General features: G+C 51.8%; 1 protein-coding gene across 1 annotated transcript in view; it reads left to right on the top strand.

Moving 5' to 3' along the window:
* mcm7 (minichromosome maintenance complex component 7) overlaps positions 1–15,609 on the top strand; it is a 62,952-nt gene that overhangs the window by 357 nt on the left and 46,986 nt on the right. The window contains exons 2-5 of the mRNA XM_078427642.1: positions 5,316–5,395; positions 9,359–9,523; positions 11,236–11,360; positions 14,247–14,427. Of these exons, the coding sequence (XP_078283768.1) occupies positions 5,316–5,395; positions 9,359–9,523; positions 11,236–11,360; positions 14,247–14,427 (551 nt within the window). The remainder of the gene's footprint in view (positions 1–5,315; positions 5,396–9,358; positions 9,524–11,235; positions 11,361–14,246; positions 14,428–15,609) is intronic.

Genomic DNA, 15,609 nt, shown 5'->3' with positions numbered 1-15,609 from the left:
GGGGAGGGGTTGGGTGTGTGTGGGGGGGAGGGGTTGGGTGGGTGTGTGTGGGGGGGGAGGGGTTGGGGGTGTATGGGGGGAGGGGTTGGGGTGTGTGTGGGGGGGAGGGGTTGGGTGGCCAGAGGTGCGGGTGAGTTGAGGGGGTGGGAGGGAGGGTACAAGTGATGGGGGAGCCAGTAGGGGAATGGATGCCCAGGAGGGGAAGCAATGAGATGGAGGTAGTCAAGGAGGGGGCAGGAGGGATGGGGAGAAGGGTTGGGGGGAAATGAGGGATGGGTAGAAGGGTTGGGGGGCAGGAGGGATGTGCAGAAGGGTTTGGGGGGGGGGCAGGAGGGATGGGGGAAGGGTTGGAGGGGCAGGAGGGATGGGGAGAAACGTTTGGTGGGGAGAAGCGTTGGGGGGAAGGAGGGATGGGGAGATGAGCTTGGGGGGCAGGAGGGACGGGCAGAAGGGTTTGGGGGGGCAGGAGGGATGGGCAGAAGGGTTGGGGGGGCAGGAGGGATGGGGAGAAGGGTTTGGGGGGGCAGGAGGGATGGGGAGAAGGTTTGGGGGGGCAGGAGGGATGGGCAGGTTTGGGGGGGCAGGAGGGATGGGGAGAAGGGTTTGGGGGGGGCAGGAGGGCTGGGGAGAAGGGTTTGGGGGGGCAGGAGGGATGGGGAGAAGGGTTTGGGGGGGGCAGGAGGGATGGGCAGAAGGGTTTGGGGGGGGCAGGAGGGATGAGCAGAAGGGTTTGGGGGGGCAGGAGGGATGGGGAGAAGGGTTTGGGGGGGCAGGAGGGATGGGCAGAAGGGTTTGGGGGGGCAGGAGGGATGGGGAGAAGGGTTTGGTGGGGCAGGCGGGATGGGAAGGTAAAGGGGATTAGGGGGTGACGGGGCTGTTGGGGAGGGTAGGGGGCTGTTTATGATGTTAGTTGGTTGGAGGGGTGTGCAGTCTGGTTGTGGGGGGGGTCGGTACTGTATTGGCGTGAGGAAATGGTGTTGGTTTGGAAGAGGGTGCTGGGTTAGTGGTGGTGAGGGCTGGGAGGTGGGTGTGGGGAAACGTGCTGTTCAGACGGGTAATATTTTGGGGGGAGTTTACAGTTGAGTTACATGGAAACATAGAGAATAGGTGCAGGAGGAGGCCATTCGGCCCTTCGAGCCAGCACCGCCATTCATTGTGATCATGGCTGATCATCCACAATCAATACCCCGTGCCTGCCTTCACCCCATATCCCTTGATTCCACTAGCCCCTAGAGCTCTATCTAACTCTCTCTTAAACCCATCCAGTGATTTGGCCTCCACTGCCCTCTGTGGCAGAGAATTCCACAAATTCACAACTCTCTGGGTGAAAAAGTTTCTTCTCACCTCAGTTTTAAATGGCCTCTCCTTTATTCTTAGACTGTGGACTCCCCCAACATTGGGAACATTTTTCCTGCATCTAGCTTGTCCAGTCCTTTTATAATTTTATACTTCTCTATAAGATGCCCTCTCATCCTTCTAAACTCCAGTGAATACAAGCCCAGTCTTTCCAATCTATCCTCATGTGACAGTCCTGTCATCCCGGGGATTAACCTGGTGAACCTTCGCTGCACTGCCTCAATGACCAGGATGTCCTTCCTCAAATTAGGAGACCAAAACTGCACACAATACTCCAGGGTTGTGTGTAGGAGGGGATTAGATTTTTCTTGTTACCTGAATTTGGACCAGCGGAGAGAGAGAAAGTTGTGATTGTGAGGGTTGTTGTGAGAAGAAAATGATGCTTTCGTCTGAGAGACAATGTCAGAGTAATGCAGCGTAGAAACAGAACCATCGGTCCAAATTACCCACATCGGCCATTGTGTCCCATCGACACTAGTGCTACCTGCCTGCATTGGCCCATGCCCCTCCAAACCTGTCTTATCCATGTACCTGTCTATTTGCTTCTTAAACTTAGCGATAGCACCTGCCTCAACTACCTCCTCCGGCTGCTTGTTCCATACGCCCTATATTTCTAACTTTTCTATTAAATCCCCCTTCGCCTTAAACCTATGTCCTCTGATTCTCAACTCCCATACCCTGGGCAAGAGACTCCGTGCATGTACCCGATCTATTCCTCTCATGATTTTGTACACCTCTATAAGATCACCCCTCATCCTCCTGCGCTCCAAGGAATAGAAACCCAGCCTACCCAACCTCTCCCTGTAGCTCACACCCTCTAGTCCTGGCAACATCCTCGTAAACCTCTGCACCCGTTCCAAGTTAACAACATCTTTCCAATAACATGGTGCCCAGAACTGAACACAATAGTCTAAATGTGGCCTCACCAATGTCTCTTTTAACTTCTATACTCTTCCCCCACCCTAGTTGCCGTACTAGTTTCATTGTTGTCCTGGTGAGTTTCGTTGTCGGTATAACTCATGATCACCTAGCCCACAACAAACAAGGGGCTGCTTCCTTGATCATCGTTACTTTTATGCATATATTCCATTCATTTGTTCTATATCCCTCTATATCATTTTTTAGTATCTCTCGTTTCCCTTTCCCCTAACTCAATCTGAAAAAGGGTCTCGGCGCGAAACGTCACCTATTCCTTTTCTCCAGAGATGCTGCTTGATCCATTGTAGGTATCACAAAATGCTGGAGTAACTCAGCGGGTCAGGCAGCATCTCAGGAGGAAAGGAATGGGTGACGTTTCGGGTCAAGTCCCTTCTGAGTGATGTCAGGGGAGAGGGCGAGTTATTCCCAACTTAGACAGCGCCCGTATCTGGGTGAACCCGGGTATCTGCTGCTGTAAGGCAGCCACTCTACTGCTGCACCAGCATAAGGCCTTTTGTTTTGCACACAATTTAGTAATATCATACTTTTCTGGCTTTTTTTTGTAAATGGTCCCGACCCAAAATGTCACCTATCCATGTTCTCCAGAGATGCTGCCTGATCTGTTGAGTTATTCCAGCACTTTGTGTCTTGGTTTTGTAAACCGGCATCTGCAGTTCCTTGTACAAAAATGCACCTGAATTTCAAATTTCCCATCGCCTCCCCATGCCTGTAATCTCCAACTGGATCATCTGAGTCTGAACCATCGTTTGACATATTTGGTATCGTTAGATACCAAGGGACTGATTCTGGGATTATCTCTTTCAACCTCCTTGTAAGGCTGCTTATCCTGCCTTAGTTTAGCTTGGAGATACTTCGTGGAAACAGGCCCTTTGGCTCACTGACTCTGTGCCGACCCAGCAATCACCTGTACACTAGTTCTACCCGACACACTGGGGCAATTTACAACTTTACCAAGCCCTCAAACCTGTACGTCTTTGGAGTGTGCGAGCACCTAGAGAAAACCCCCACGGTCACAGGGAGAACGTGCGAACTCCACACAGACAGCACCCATGGTCAGGCTCGAATCTGGGTGTCTGGCGCTGTGAGGCACCAGCTGCACCGCCTTTTATGTTTTCCCCAAGGATTTTTGGTCGGGTATTCAATGTCTTCAGTGCTCCTTCTGTTGTGATGTATCTTGGATCTTTAGAGTTTGGCGATACAGCAAGGAAACAGACTCTTCGAGCCACCGTGATGGCCATCGATCACTCGTTCACACTAGTTTCTACGTGGTCTCTCCCTACACACAAGGGGCAGTTTTACAAGTAGCCAATTCACCAACAAGCCCGTCGTTGAGATGCAGGGGGAACCCACGCGGTCACTGCCACGACAGTGAGTCGAGCCATTGCCTCGCACCTGTTTCAACTCCGTCTTCGGCTCTATCCGTGTGGAGTTTGCACGTTCTCCCGAGGCTGTGGGGGAGTTTCCTCACACTTACGAAGACACAGATCAGACCGTAAGACATAGGAGTAGAGTTGAGGCCATTGGACCCATCAAGCCTGCCCCGACATTTGATCATGGCTGATCTATTTTTCTCTCACGACCCCAGTCTCCAGCCTTCTCCCCATAACCTTTGACGCCCTTACTTATCAAAAGCCTATCAATCTCTGCTTTAAGAATACTCAATGACTTGGCCTCCACCGTTGTCTTTGGCAATTAATTTCACAGATTCACTGCCCTCTTGCTTATTGGCACCTGTACCGAGGTACAGTGAAAAGCATTTTTTTGTTGCGTGCTAACCAGTCATCAGAAAGATTACATGATCTCCGCTTTAAAAATACCCACTGGCTTGGCCTCCGCAGCCGTCTGTGGCAATGAATTCCACAGATTCACTACTCTTGGCTAAAGAGATTCCTCTTCATCATTCTATAGGTATGTCCCTTTATTCTAAGGCTGCTCACGCTGGTCCTCAACTCTCCCACTGCTGGAAATATCCTCTCCACATCCACTCACTGGGATCGAGCCTGGGTCTTTGGCGCTATGAGGCAGCTGCTTTACCAGCTGCTCCACTGTGCTGCCCTTTGTTTAAAGGTTTAAAGGTGTTTTGTTAGAACTACAGGCAGTTGCCGATCATATTGCTCTGCGTGTTTAGCTGGACCACAACATGATTCATAGCCAGCATCTTTTATTTGGAAGTAAATGTCTTCTTCTGTGTGGCGCAGCGGTAGAGTTGCTGCCAATCACTGCCAGACACCCGGGTTCGATCCTGACTACGGGTGCTGTCTGTACGGAATTTGTACCTTCTCCCTGTGACCGTGTGTGATTTCTCCTGCTGCTCTGATTTCCTCCTACACTCCAAAGGATGTGCAGAGTAGGTTTACTAGGTTAATTCCCGGAATGGCGGGACTGTCGTATGTTGAAAGGCTGGAGCGACTAGGCTTGTATACACTGGAATTTAGAAGGATGAGAGGGGATCTTATTGAAACGTATAAGATTATTAAGGGGTTGGACACTTTAGAGGCAGGAAACATGTTCCCAATGTTGGGGGAGTCCAGAACAAGGGGCCACAGTTTCAGAATAAGGGGTAGGCCATTTAGAACTGAGATGAGGAAAAACTTTTTCAGTCAGAGAGTTGTAAATCTGTGGAATTCTCTGCCTCAGAAGGCAGTGGAGGCCAATTCTCTGAATGCATTCAAGAGAGAGCTAGATAGAGCTCTTAAGGATAGTGGAGTCAGGGGGTATGGGGAGAAGGCAGGAACGGGGTACTGATTGAGAATGATCAGCCATGATCATATTGAATGGCGGTGCTGGCTCGAAGGGCCGAATGGCCTCCTGCACCTATTGTTTAAAGCCGTGCAGATTTGTCGATCGATTGCCTTCTGGAAACTTCATAATGTGTCGGATAGTGCTCGTGTACGGGGTGATCGCTGGTCGGCACGGGCGATGGGCCGAAGGGCCTGTTTCCATCCTGCATCTCTAGTTTTAAAGGATGGTTATTCTATGTTTGAGGTGGGAGACAAGCTAATGACTGGTGTTTCTTACAGAGAAATGCATCACGTTCCTGCAGGAGTTCTACACCGACAATGAATTTGGGAAGAAGTACTTCAAATATGTCGACCAATTGGTAAGCACCCTCATGCTTTGTGGCATTTCTAACCAATCCTCAACATGGTTCCTGTTCGCAATTATTCAGGGGTTCAGTGGAACTTTATTGTCACAGGGTGGTGCAGTGGTAGAGTTGTTGCCTCACAGCGCCAGAGACCCGGGTTCCATCCTGTCTATGGGTACTGTCTGTACGGAGTTTGTACGTTCTCCCCGTGACCTGCGTGGGTTTACTCCGGGATCTCTGGTTCCCTCCCACACTCCAAAGGCGTACGTGTTTGTAGGCTAATTGGCTTGGTATAATTGTAAATTGTCCCGTGTGTGTGTAGGATTAGGATGGTGAAAGTGTGCGGGGATTACTGGTCGGTGTGGACTCGGTGGGCCGAAGGGCCTGTTTCCGTGCTGTATCTCTAAACTACATGTACCGTGGATAGACAAAAAAAGCTAGAGTAACTCAGCGGGACAGGCAGCATCTCTGGAGAGGAGGAATGGGTGACGTTTCAGGTCGAGACCCTTCTTCAGACTCGACCCGAAATGTCACCCATTCATTCCTTTTCTCCAGAGGTGCTGCCTGGTCCGTTGAGTTACTCCAGCTTTTTGTGTCTATCTTTGGTTTAAACCAGCATCTGCAGTTCTTTCCTACACATGTACCGTGCAGCAGTGGTAGAGTTGCTGCCTTAAAGCGCCAGAGACCCCGGTTCGATCCGGACTACGGGTGCTGTCTGCATGGAGTTTGGATGTTATCCCTGTGACCCACGTGGATTTCCTCCGGGATTCTTCCCACGCGCCAAAGATGCACAGATTTGTCAGTTAATTGGCTTTTTGTAAATTGTCAGTAGTAGACAATAGACAATAGGTGCAGGAGGAGGCCATTCGGCCCTTCGAGCCAGCACCACCATTCAATGTGATCATGGCTGATCATTCTCAATCAGTACCCCGTTCCTGCCTTCTCCCCATACCCCCTGACTCCGCTATCCGTAAGAGCTCTATCTAGCTCTCTCTTGAATGCATTCAGAGAATTGGCCTCCACTGCCTTGTGAGGCAGAGAATTCCACAAATTCACAACTCTGACTGAAAACGTTTTTCCTCATCTCAGTTCTAAATGGCCTATCCCTTATTCTTAAACTGTGGCCCCTGGTTCTGGACTCCCTCAACATTGGGAACATGTTTTCTGCCTCTAACGTGTCCAACCCCTTAATAACCTTATACGTTTCGTCTGGGAGAGTGCTAGTATACGGGGTCATCGCTGGTCGGTACGGACTCGGTGGGCCAAAGGGCCTGTCTCAACGCTGTCTCGAAATTTGTAAAGTAAAGAGACGTTTCGGGTCGGGATCATTCAGTCTGAAGAAAGGTTCTGATCCAAAACGTCACCTATCCATGTGCTCCAGAGTTGCTGCCTGACCCGCTGAGTTACTCCAGCACTCTGTGAAACGTCACCTATCCATGTTCTCCAGAGATGCTGCCTGACCCGCTGAGTTACTCCAGCACTCTGTGTCAGTGTTTTCGCCACGTGGCATTTCAATGTCATGGGGATTGTTGTCTGTCTGTCTGTCAGTAGCTGGGGTATTTGTATACTTGAATTAGTCAGCTCTCACAAACTAGGTTTGGGCGTCTGGGTTCTCTTGTCTTCAGAAGCTTGTAATCCATCCGTATGACTGCCTCACCGCGCTGGAGATCCGGGCTCAGTCTTGACTACGGGTGCTGTCTGTACGGAGTTTGTACATTCTCCCCGTGACTGCAAGGGTTTTCAATCTGGAAGTCAAGTCAAGTCAATCTTATTTGTATAGCACATTTAAACACAACCCACGTTGACCAAAGTGCTGTACATCAGTTCAGGTGTTAAGAAAACGAACATACAATGGCACACAAACATAACAGCACAATACATAAACAGTTCACAGCGCTCGTTCACGGTTCACAGTTCACGGTGCTCCGGTTTTCTCCCATTTTCCAAAGACGTACAGCTTTGTAGGTTTGGTAAAGATTGTGAATTGTCCCTAGTGTATGTAGGATAGTGTCAGTGTGCGGGGATCGCTGGCACGACTGGCCTCGGTGGGATGTAGTGCCGGTTTCTGCTTTGTGTCTCTAAACTATAGTAAACGTGCAGGGTTGTAGATGAATTGTCCCTGGTGTGTAGGGGGTGGATACGGCAGTGGCGGTTGAGGCTTTTAGATAGGCACATGGATATGGAGGAGTGTGGATCACATGCAGGCAGAGATTACTTTAACTTGGCATCATGTTTGGGACGGACAGAGTGGGCCGAAGAGCCTGTCCCTCTGCTGAAAGTGGGTTTTCTCCAGCTGCTTCGGTTTCCTTCCATGTCCCAAAGTCGTGCAGGATTTGCAGGTTAATTGGCTTCTGTAAATCCCCAGTGTGCAGGGAGGAGTGGATGAGATCAATAATAAATAATAATAATAATAATAATTTTATTTGTCACTAGACCAAGTTGGGCCCAAACCTCTCCTGCATTGGTGCAGTGCCCTCTGCTTCCCCTCTCCCCTCTCCCCATCCCCCTTCCCCTTCCCCCTCAACCCCCCTTGTCCACCTTCCTCCCCCCTCCCTCCCTCCCCCTCTCCATCCCCCTTATCCACCTTCCTCCCCCTCCCTCCCCCCCACCTCCCTCCCTCCTCCCTCGCTAGGAGATAGATTTAAACTTTAAAATGTGAATAACTTTAAAAATACAACACCGATTTCAATAAAACTACTTGCATTACCATTAAAGCGATGACTGTGAGTAAGGTGGTCCTAATATCGTCGCGCTATCGTGTACCATTTTGGCTGTAGTTCGATCACAAATAAACAAACAAACGAGAGTCTTAGTACATAGATATGTAGGTTGGCACAGGGTCAACGGTACAATGAAATGTATTTGACAAGACAACGGGTCACCTCAGCAGTAATATTCCAAGGATAAATAAGATAAAAAATGACATTAGTAAGGTAAAAAGACAATATTAAAATTAGGTAAAAAGACAATATTAAAAATAATCAACATATATGATGTGAAATGTGTTTATGAGTTCAGAAGCCTGATGGCCTGATGGCCTGATGGTAGAAACTGTTCTTAAGTCTGGTGGTACGTGCAACCATACTCCTGTATCGTCTGCCTGACGGTAACAAGGAGAACAGCCTGCGTGCTGGGTGGCTGTGGTCCTTGATGATGCTGCGTGCCTGCATGCTGCAGCCTCAGAATTAAAGGACTTTCCTTTAGGAAGGAGATGAGGAGGAATTTATTTAGTCAGAGGGTGGTGAATCTGTGGAATTGTTTGCCACGGACGGCTGTGGAGGCCACAAGTCTGGATATTTTTAAGGCAGAGATAGACAGATTGTTGATTAGTGCGGGTGTCAGGGGTTACGGGGAGAAGGCAGGAGAATGGGGTTAGGAGGGAGAGATAGATCAGCCATGATTGAATGGCGGAGTAGACTCGATGGCCTAATTCTGCCACTGGAACTCTGCTTCTGCTCTTTACTCAGAGGGTGGTGACAGTGTGGAATGAGCTTCCGGTGGAAGTGGTGGAGGCAGGCTCGATTTTATTATTTAAGAGTAAATTGGATAGGTATATGGATGGGAGGGGATTGGAGGGTTATGGTCTGAGAGCAGGTAGATGAGACTAGGTCAGAGAAAGTGGTCGGCGTGGACTGGTAGGGCCGAACGGGCCTGTTTCCGTGCTGTAATTGTTATATGGTTATATGGAACGTATGAAATTGTGAAGTACAGCAAAAGAGGGTCTAGGGAGATAGATCAGCCGTGATTGTAAGAAAATATCTGCAGATGCTGGTACAAATCGAAGGCATTTATTCACAAAATGCTGGAGTAACTCAGCAGGTCAGGCAGCATCTCAGGAGAGAAGGAATGGGTGACGTTTCGGGTTGAATGGTGGGTTGGCCACGACGGGCCGAATGGAGTGATTGTGTTCCTGTGACCTGCCGACCTGTGAGACATCCCTTCACTCCGCCCCTGGCCGCCCGGCCTCTTGGTTTCCAGGTTCAGGTGGCCCACCGCGAGCAGGTGGCCCTGTACATCGACCTGGACGATATCGCAGAGGAAGACCCCGAGCTGGTGGACTCCATCTGTGAGAACACGCGCCGCTACACCAGCCTCTTCGCCGACGCCGTGCACGACCTGCTGCCCCAGCTCAAGGAGAAGGAGGTGGGTCCCCGCTTCAGGGAGGGACGGGGTGCTGCTTCAAGTCAGCTCCCCCCTCCCCCACTCCCTGATCTGTACTTTCCCTCCCATCCCCTCCTCCCCCTGATCTTCCCCCCCTCCCATTCCCTTCCATCCCCTCCTTCCCCTGATCTCCCATTCCCTTCCATCCCATCCTTCCCCTGATCTCCCCCCCTCCCATTCCCCCCAATCCCCTCCTTCCCCTGATTTCCCATTCCCTTCCATCCCATCCTTCCCCTGATCTTCCCCCCCCTCCCATTCCCTTCCATCCCCTCCTTCCCCTGACCTCCCATTCCCTTCCGTCCCTCCCTTCCCCTGATCTTCTCCCCCCCCCCTCCCATCCCCTGATCTTCTCCCCCCCCCCCCCTCCCATCCCTTCCTTCCCCTGATCTCACCCCCCCCCCCATTCCCTCCCATCCCTTCCTTCCCCTGAGGAGATTTCACAGTGGAGCGGCAAAATGTGTAGGGAAAAAACTGCTAGTTTAAATGGAAGATTGACACAAAATACTGTAGTAACTCTACTGTATCCGCTGTTCCGGGTGTCAACTCCTGTACATCGGCGAGACCAAGCGCAGGCTCGGCCATCGTTTCGCTCAACACCTCCGCTCAGTTCGTCTTAACCAACCTGATCTCCCGGTGGCTCAGCACTTTAACTCCCGCTCTCATTCCCAATCTGTCCTGGGCCTCCTCCATTGTCAGAGTGAGGTCCAGCGCAACTTGGAGGAACAGCACCTCATATTTCGCTTGAGTCCCACTCCAGCATTTTGTGTCTACCTTTGATTTAAACCAGCATCTGTAGTTCTTTCCTACATATTGCTCACTGCTGTCTGGTCGATCATAAGCTATAGGAGTAGAATTAGGCCATTCGTCCCATTGAGTCTACCCCGCCATTCAATCATGGCTGATCTCTGCCTCCTAACCCCATTTTCCTGCCTTCTCTCCATAGACAATAGGTGCTAGAGGAGGCCGTTCAGCCCTTCGAGCCAGCACCACCATCCACTGTGATCATGGCTGATCATTCTCAATCAGTACCCTGTTCCTGCTTTCTCCCCATACCCCCTGACTCCGCTATCCTTAAGAGCTCTATCAAGCTCTCTTGAACGCATTCAGAGAATTGGCCTCCACTGCCTTCTGAGGCAGAGAATTCCACAGATTCACAACTCTCTGACTGAAAAAGTTTTTCCTCATCTCTGTTCTAAATAACCCTTGACACCTGTTCTAATCAAGAATTTGTCTATCTCTGCTTTAAAAATACCCACTGACTTGGCCTCCACAGCCCACTGTGGCAATGAGTTCCACAGATTAACTGCCCTCTGACTAAAGAAGTTCCCCCTACCTCCTTTCTGACAGAGCGCCCTTTAATTCTGAGGCTGTGCCCTCTGGTCCTAGACTCTCCCACCAGTGGAAACATCCTCTCCACATCCACTCTATCCAGGCCTCTCACTATTCTGTATGTTTCAATGAGGTCCCCCCCTCATCCTTCTAAACTCCAGCGAGTAGCAGCCCAGTGCCCACAAACGCTCATCATTTGCTGACCCGCTCATTCCTGGGATCGTTCCCCTCCAGACCATGTGGGGGCCCAAACCTGCTCAGTGCTCCCAAATGCGGCCTGGTTGGTGCTGGTGGTTTTGCTGGCAGGGGTGGGATTACTTGATGCCCACGCTGATGGCTGTGCCCATTTCTGCCGTCCTGCGCAGGTGCTGAGCAAGGACGCCCTGGACGTCTACATCGAGCATCGGCTGATGATGGAGCAGAGGACCCGCGACCCCAACCAAGTCCACGACCCGCACAACCAGTACCCGGCCGAGCTGCTGCGGCGATTGTGAGCGCACCAATGCAGCACCAAAGCAGAGATGCAGCAGAGATGCAGCAGAGATACAGCACCCATGAGGCAGATAGGGTGCACCCATGCAGAGATGCCGCACCCAAGCAGAGAGGCGGGACCCATGCAGAGATGCAGCGCCCCAGGCAGAGATGCCGCACCCATGCAGCAGATATGCAGTGCCCCAGGCAGGGATGCGACACCCATGCAACAGAGATGCAGCGCCCAGGCAGGGATGCGACACCCATGCAACAGAGATGCTGCACCCATGCAGAGATCCCGCACCCATGCAGAGCCTGCGATGTCCGCGCAGGACACGATGGCACCTTTAACTGACCTCTGCCTGCACGCTTTTTAAAGTTTTAGTTTAGAGACACAGCGTGGAAACACACCCTTTCGGCCCACCGGGTCCGCGCCGCCCAGCGATCCCCGCACACTAACACCAACCTACACCCACTAGGGACAATTTTTACATTTACCAAGCCAATTAACCTACAAACCCACACGTCTTTGGAGTGTGGGAGGAAACTGAAGATCTCGGAGAAAACCCACGCAGGTCACGGGGGGAGCGTACAAACTCCGTACAGACAGCGCCCGTAGTCGCGATCGGACCCGGGTCTCCGGCGCTGCATTTGCTGTAAGGCAGCAACTCTACCGCCGCGCCACCGTGACCACCCGACACGTGTTCCGTATCCCTCCATCCCCCGCATGTCAACGTGCCTACCTGAAAGCATCAAACAATATTAACATATCTGTGGTGGTGCAGCGGTAGAGTTGCTGCCTCACAGCGCCAGAGACCCAGATTAGATCCTGTTGACTATGGGTGCTTGTCTGCACGGAGTTTGTACGTTCTCCCCGTGACCTGCGTAGGTTTTCTCCGAGATCTTCAGTTTCCTCCCACACTCAAGATGTACATGTTTGTAGGTTAATTGGCTTAGTGTAATTGTAAATCGTCCCTAGTGTGCGTAGAATAGTGCTAATGTGCGGGGATCGCTGGTCGGCGTGGGCCGAATGGCCTGTTTCCGCGCTGTATCTCTAAACTAAACTAAAGACACAAAAACACATCTTTTCGCCGTCAGCCCATTGTCTCCCAGTCACTCTCAGAACTCACTCGAGATGCTCACGATTTCCCTCCAACCTCACTCAAGATACTCACGTCTCCAGCCTTTCAGTTTAGTTTGGAGAAACAGCACGGAAACAGGCCCTTCCAGGCCACCGAGTCATAGAAACATGGAAAATAGGTGCAGGAGTAGGCCATTCGGCCCTTCGAGCCTGTACGCACCGCCATTCAATATGATCATGGCTGATCATCCAACTCAGTATCCTGTACCTGCCTTCTCTCCATACCTGAAGAGGAAGAAGGGCCTCGACCCGAAACGTGACCCATTCCTTCTCTCCCGAGATGCTGCCTGACCTGCTGAGTTACTCCAGCATTTTGTGAATAATTCTCTCCATACCCCCTGATCCCTTTAGCCACAAGGGCCACATCTAACTCCCTCTTAAATATAGCCAACGAACTGGCCTCAACTACCCTCTGTGGCAGAGAATTCCACAGATTCGCCACTCTCTGTGTGAAAAAAAAGTTCTCATCTCGGTCCTAAATGACTTCCTCCTTATCCTTAAACTGTGACCCCCTTGTTCTGGACTTCCCCAACATCGGGAACAATCTTCCTGCATCTAGCCTGTCCAACCCCTTAAGAATTTGTAAGTTTCTATAAGATCCCCCCTCAATCTTCTAAATTCCAGCGAGTACAAGCCGAGTCTATCCAGTCTTTCTTCATATGAAAGTCCTGCCATCCCAGGGATCAATCTGGTGAACCTTCTCTGTACTCCCTCTGTGGCAAGAACGTCTTTCCTCAGATTAGGAGACCAAAACTGTTCGCGCCCGCCGACCAGCGGGTCCCTGCTATTCTACTCACAGCTAGGACAGTTTTTACCGAAGCCGATTAACCTACAACCCTGTATGTCTTTGGGGTGTGAAAGTAAACCGGAGCACCCGGAGAAAACCCACGCAGGTGACGGGGAAACCGTACAGACGGCACCTGTAGTCAGGATCAAACCCCGGTCACTGGCCCAGTGAGGTAGCGGCTCTACTGCCGAGCCACCACGCTGGGAGGTTCTGAGTGTGCACCTTCTCTCAATTATAAATACTTCTATCAGGTCTCCCTTCAACCGTGGATGTTCCAAAGAGTTAAATATAGTTTAGTTTAAAGATACGGCCCTTTAACCCACGGAGTCCACGCACACCAGTGAGTCCCGTGCATGAGCACTGTCTGATACACACTAGGCACAATTTACAACTTTACTAAAGCCAATTCACCTACAAATCCACACATCTTTGGGGCTTGGGAGGTAACTGGAGCGCCCGGAGAATCCCCCAAGCAGGTCATGGGGAGAATGCAAACTCCATACAGATAATAACACCCGTGGTCAGGATCAAACCGGGGTCTCTGGCGCTGTGAGGCAGCAACTCTACCGCTGCACCACCCTTAAGAATGAGTGATTGGTTTGGGAGGAGGGGTTGGCGTTGTGGGAGCTGGGACTGTGAACTGACCTGTAACTGGGGGAGGTGGGGTTGGAGTTGTGTGTGAGCTGGGGCTGTGAACTGGGGGAGGTGGGGTTGGAGTTGTGTGTGAGCTGGGGCTGTGAACTGGGGGAGGTGGGGTTGACGGTGTGTGGGAGCTGGGACTGTTAACTGACCTGTAACTGGAGGAGGTGGGGTTGGAGTTGTGTGGGCTGGGGCTGTGAACTGACCTGTAACTGGGGGAGGTGGGGTTGACGGTGTGTGTTTGAGCTGGGGCTGTGAACTGGAGGAGGTGGGGTTGACGGTGTGTGTGGGAGCTGGGGCTGTGAACTGACCTGTAACTGGACTCTGCTCCTTCGCAGCGAGGTTTACTTCAAGCACCCGACCACGATGAAGCCCAAGGTGGTGAGGGACGTGAAGGCGGACAGCATCGGCAAGCTGGTGACCGTGCGTGGCATCGTTACCCGGGTGACCGAGGTCAAGCCCATGATGGTGGTGGCCACCTACACGTGCGACCAGTGCGGTGCCGAGACCTACCAGCCGGTGAGTGCGCCCCGCTACCCTCTCACCCGGCACGGTTAACGCACGCAGCGGGTAGAGCCACTGCCTCACAGCGCCAGGCATCCCGGCTCCATCCTGATCCCGGTCACTGTGTGTGTGCGCGTGCGTTCTCCCTGTGACTGTTCACAGCGCCAGAGATAGAAACATAGAAAGTAGGTGCAGGAGTAGGCCATTCGGCCCTTCGAGCCTGCACCGCCATTCAATATGATCATGGCTGATCATCCAACTCAGTATCCGGTACCTGCCTTCTCTCCATACCCCCTGATCCCTTTAGCCACAAGGGCCACATCTAACTCCCTCTTAAATATAGCCAATGAACTGGCCTCAACTACCTTCTGTGGCAGAGAATTCCACAGATTCACCACTCTCTGTGTGAAAAAAAACATTCTCATCTCGGTCCTAAAAGGCTTCCCCCTTATCCTTAAACTGGATCCTGGGCTCCATCCTGATCTCAGTCACTGTGTGTGTGTGTGTTTGTGCCCGTGCGTGCGTTCTCCCTGTGACCGTTCACAGCGCCAGAGACCTGGGCTCCATCCTGATCTCAGTCACTGTGTGTGTGTGTGTTTGTGCCCGTGCGTACGTTCTCCCTGTGACCGTTCACAGCGCCAGAGACCTGGGCTCCATCCTGATCTCAGTCACTGTGTGTTTGTGCCCGTGCGTACGTTCTCCCTGTGACCGTTCACAGCGCCAGAGACCTGGGCTCCATCCTGATCTCAGGCACTGTGTGTGTGTGTGTGTGTTTGTGCCCGTGTGTACGTTCTCCCTGTGACCGTTCACAGCGCCAGAGACCTGGGCTCCATCCTGATCTCAGTCACTGTGTGTGTGTGTTTGTGCCCGTGCGTACGTTCTCCCTGTGACCGTTCACAGCGCCAGAGACCTGGGCTCCATCCTGATCTCAGGCACTGTGTGTGTGTGTGTGTGTTTGTGCCCGTGCGTACGTTCTCCCTGTGACCGTTCACAGCGCCAGAGACCTGGGCTCCATCCTGATCTCAGGCACTGTGTGTGTGTGTGTGTTTGTGCCCGTGCGTACGTTCTCCCTGTGACCGTTCACAGCGCCAGGGACCTGGGCTCCATCCTGATCTCAGTCACTGTGTGTGTGTGTTTGTGCCCGTGCGTACGTTCTCCCTGTGACCGTTCACAGCGCCAGAGACCTGGGCTCCATCC

This window comes from Rhinoraja longicauda, chromosome 34, assembly GCF_053455715.1.
Source record: "Rhinoraja longicauda isolate Sanriku21f chromosome 34, sRhiLon1.1, whole genome shotgun sequence".
Taxonomy (NCBI): Eukaryota; Metazoa; Chordata; class Chondrichthyes; order Rajiformes; family Arhynchobatidae; genus Rhinoraja; species Rhinoraja longicauda.
Note: the sequence above shows the minus strand (reverse complement) of the source record. Positions and strands in the feature narration are given on the sequence as shown.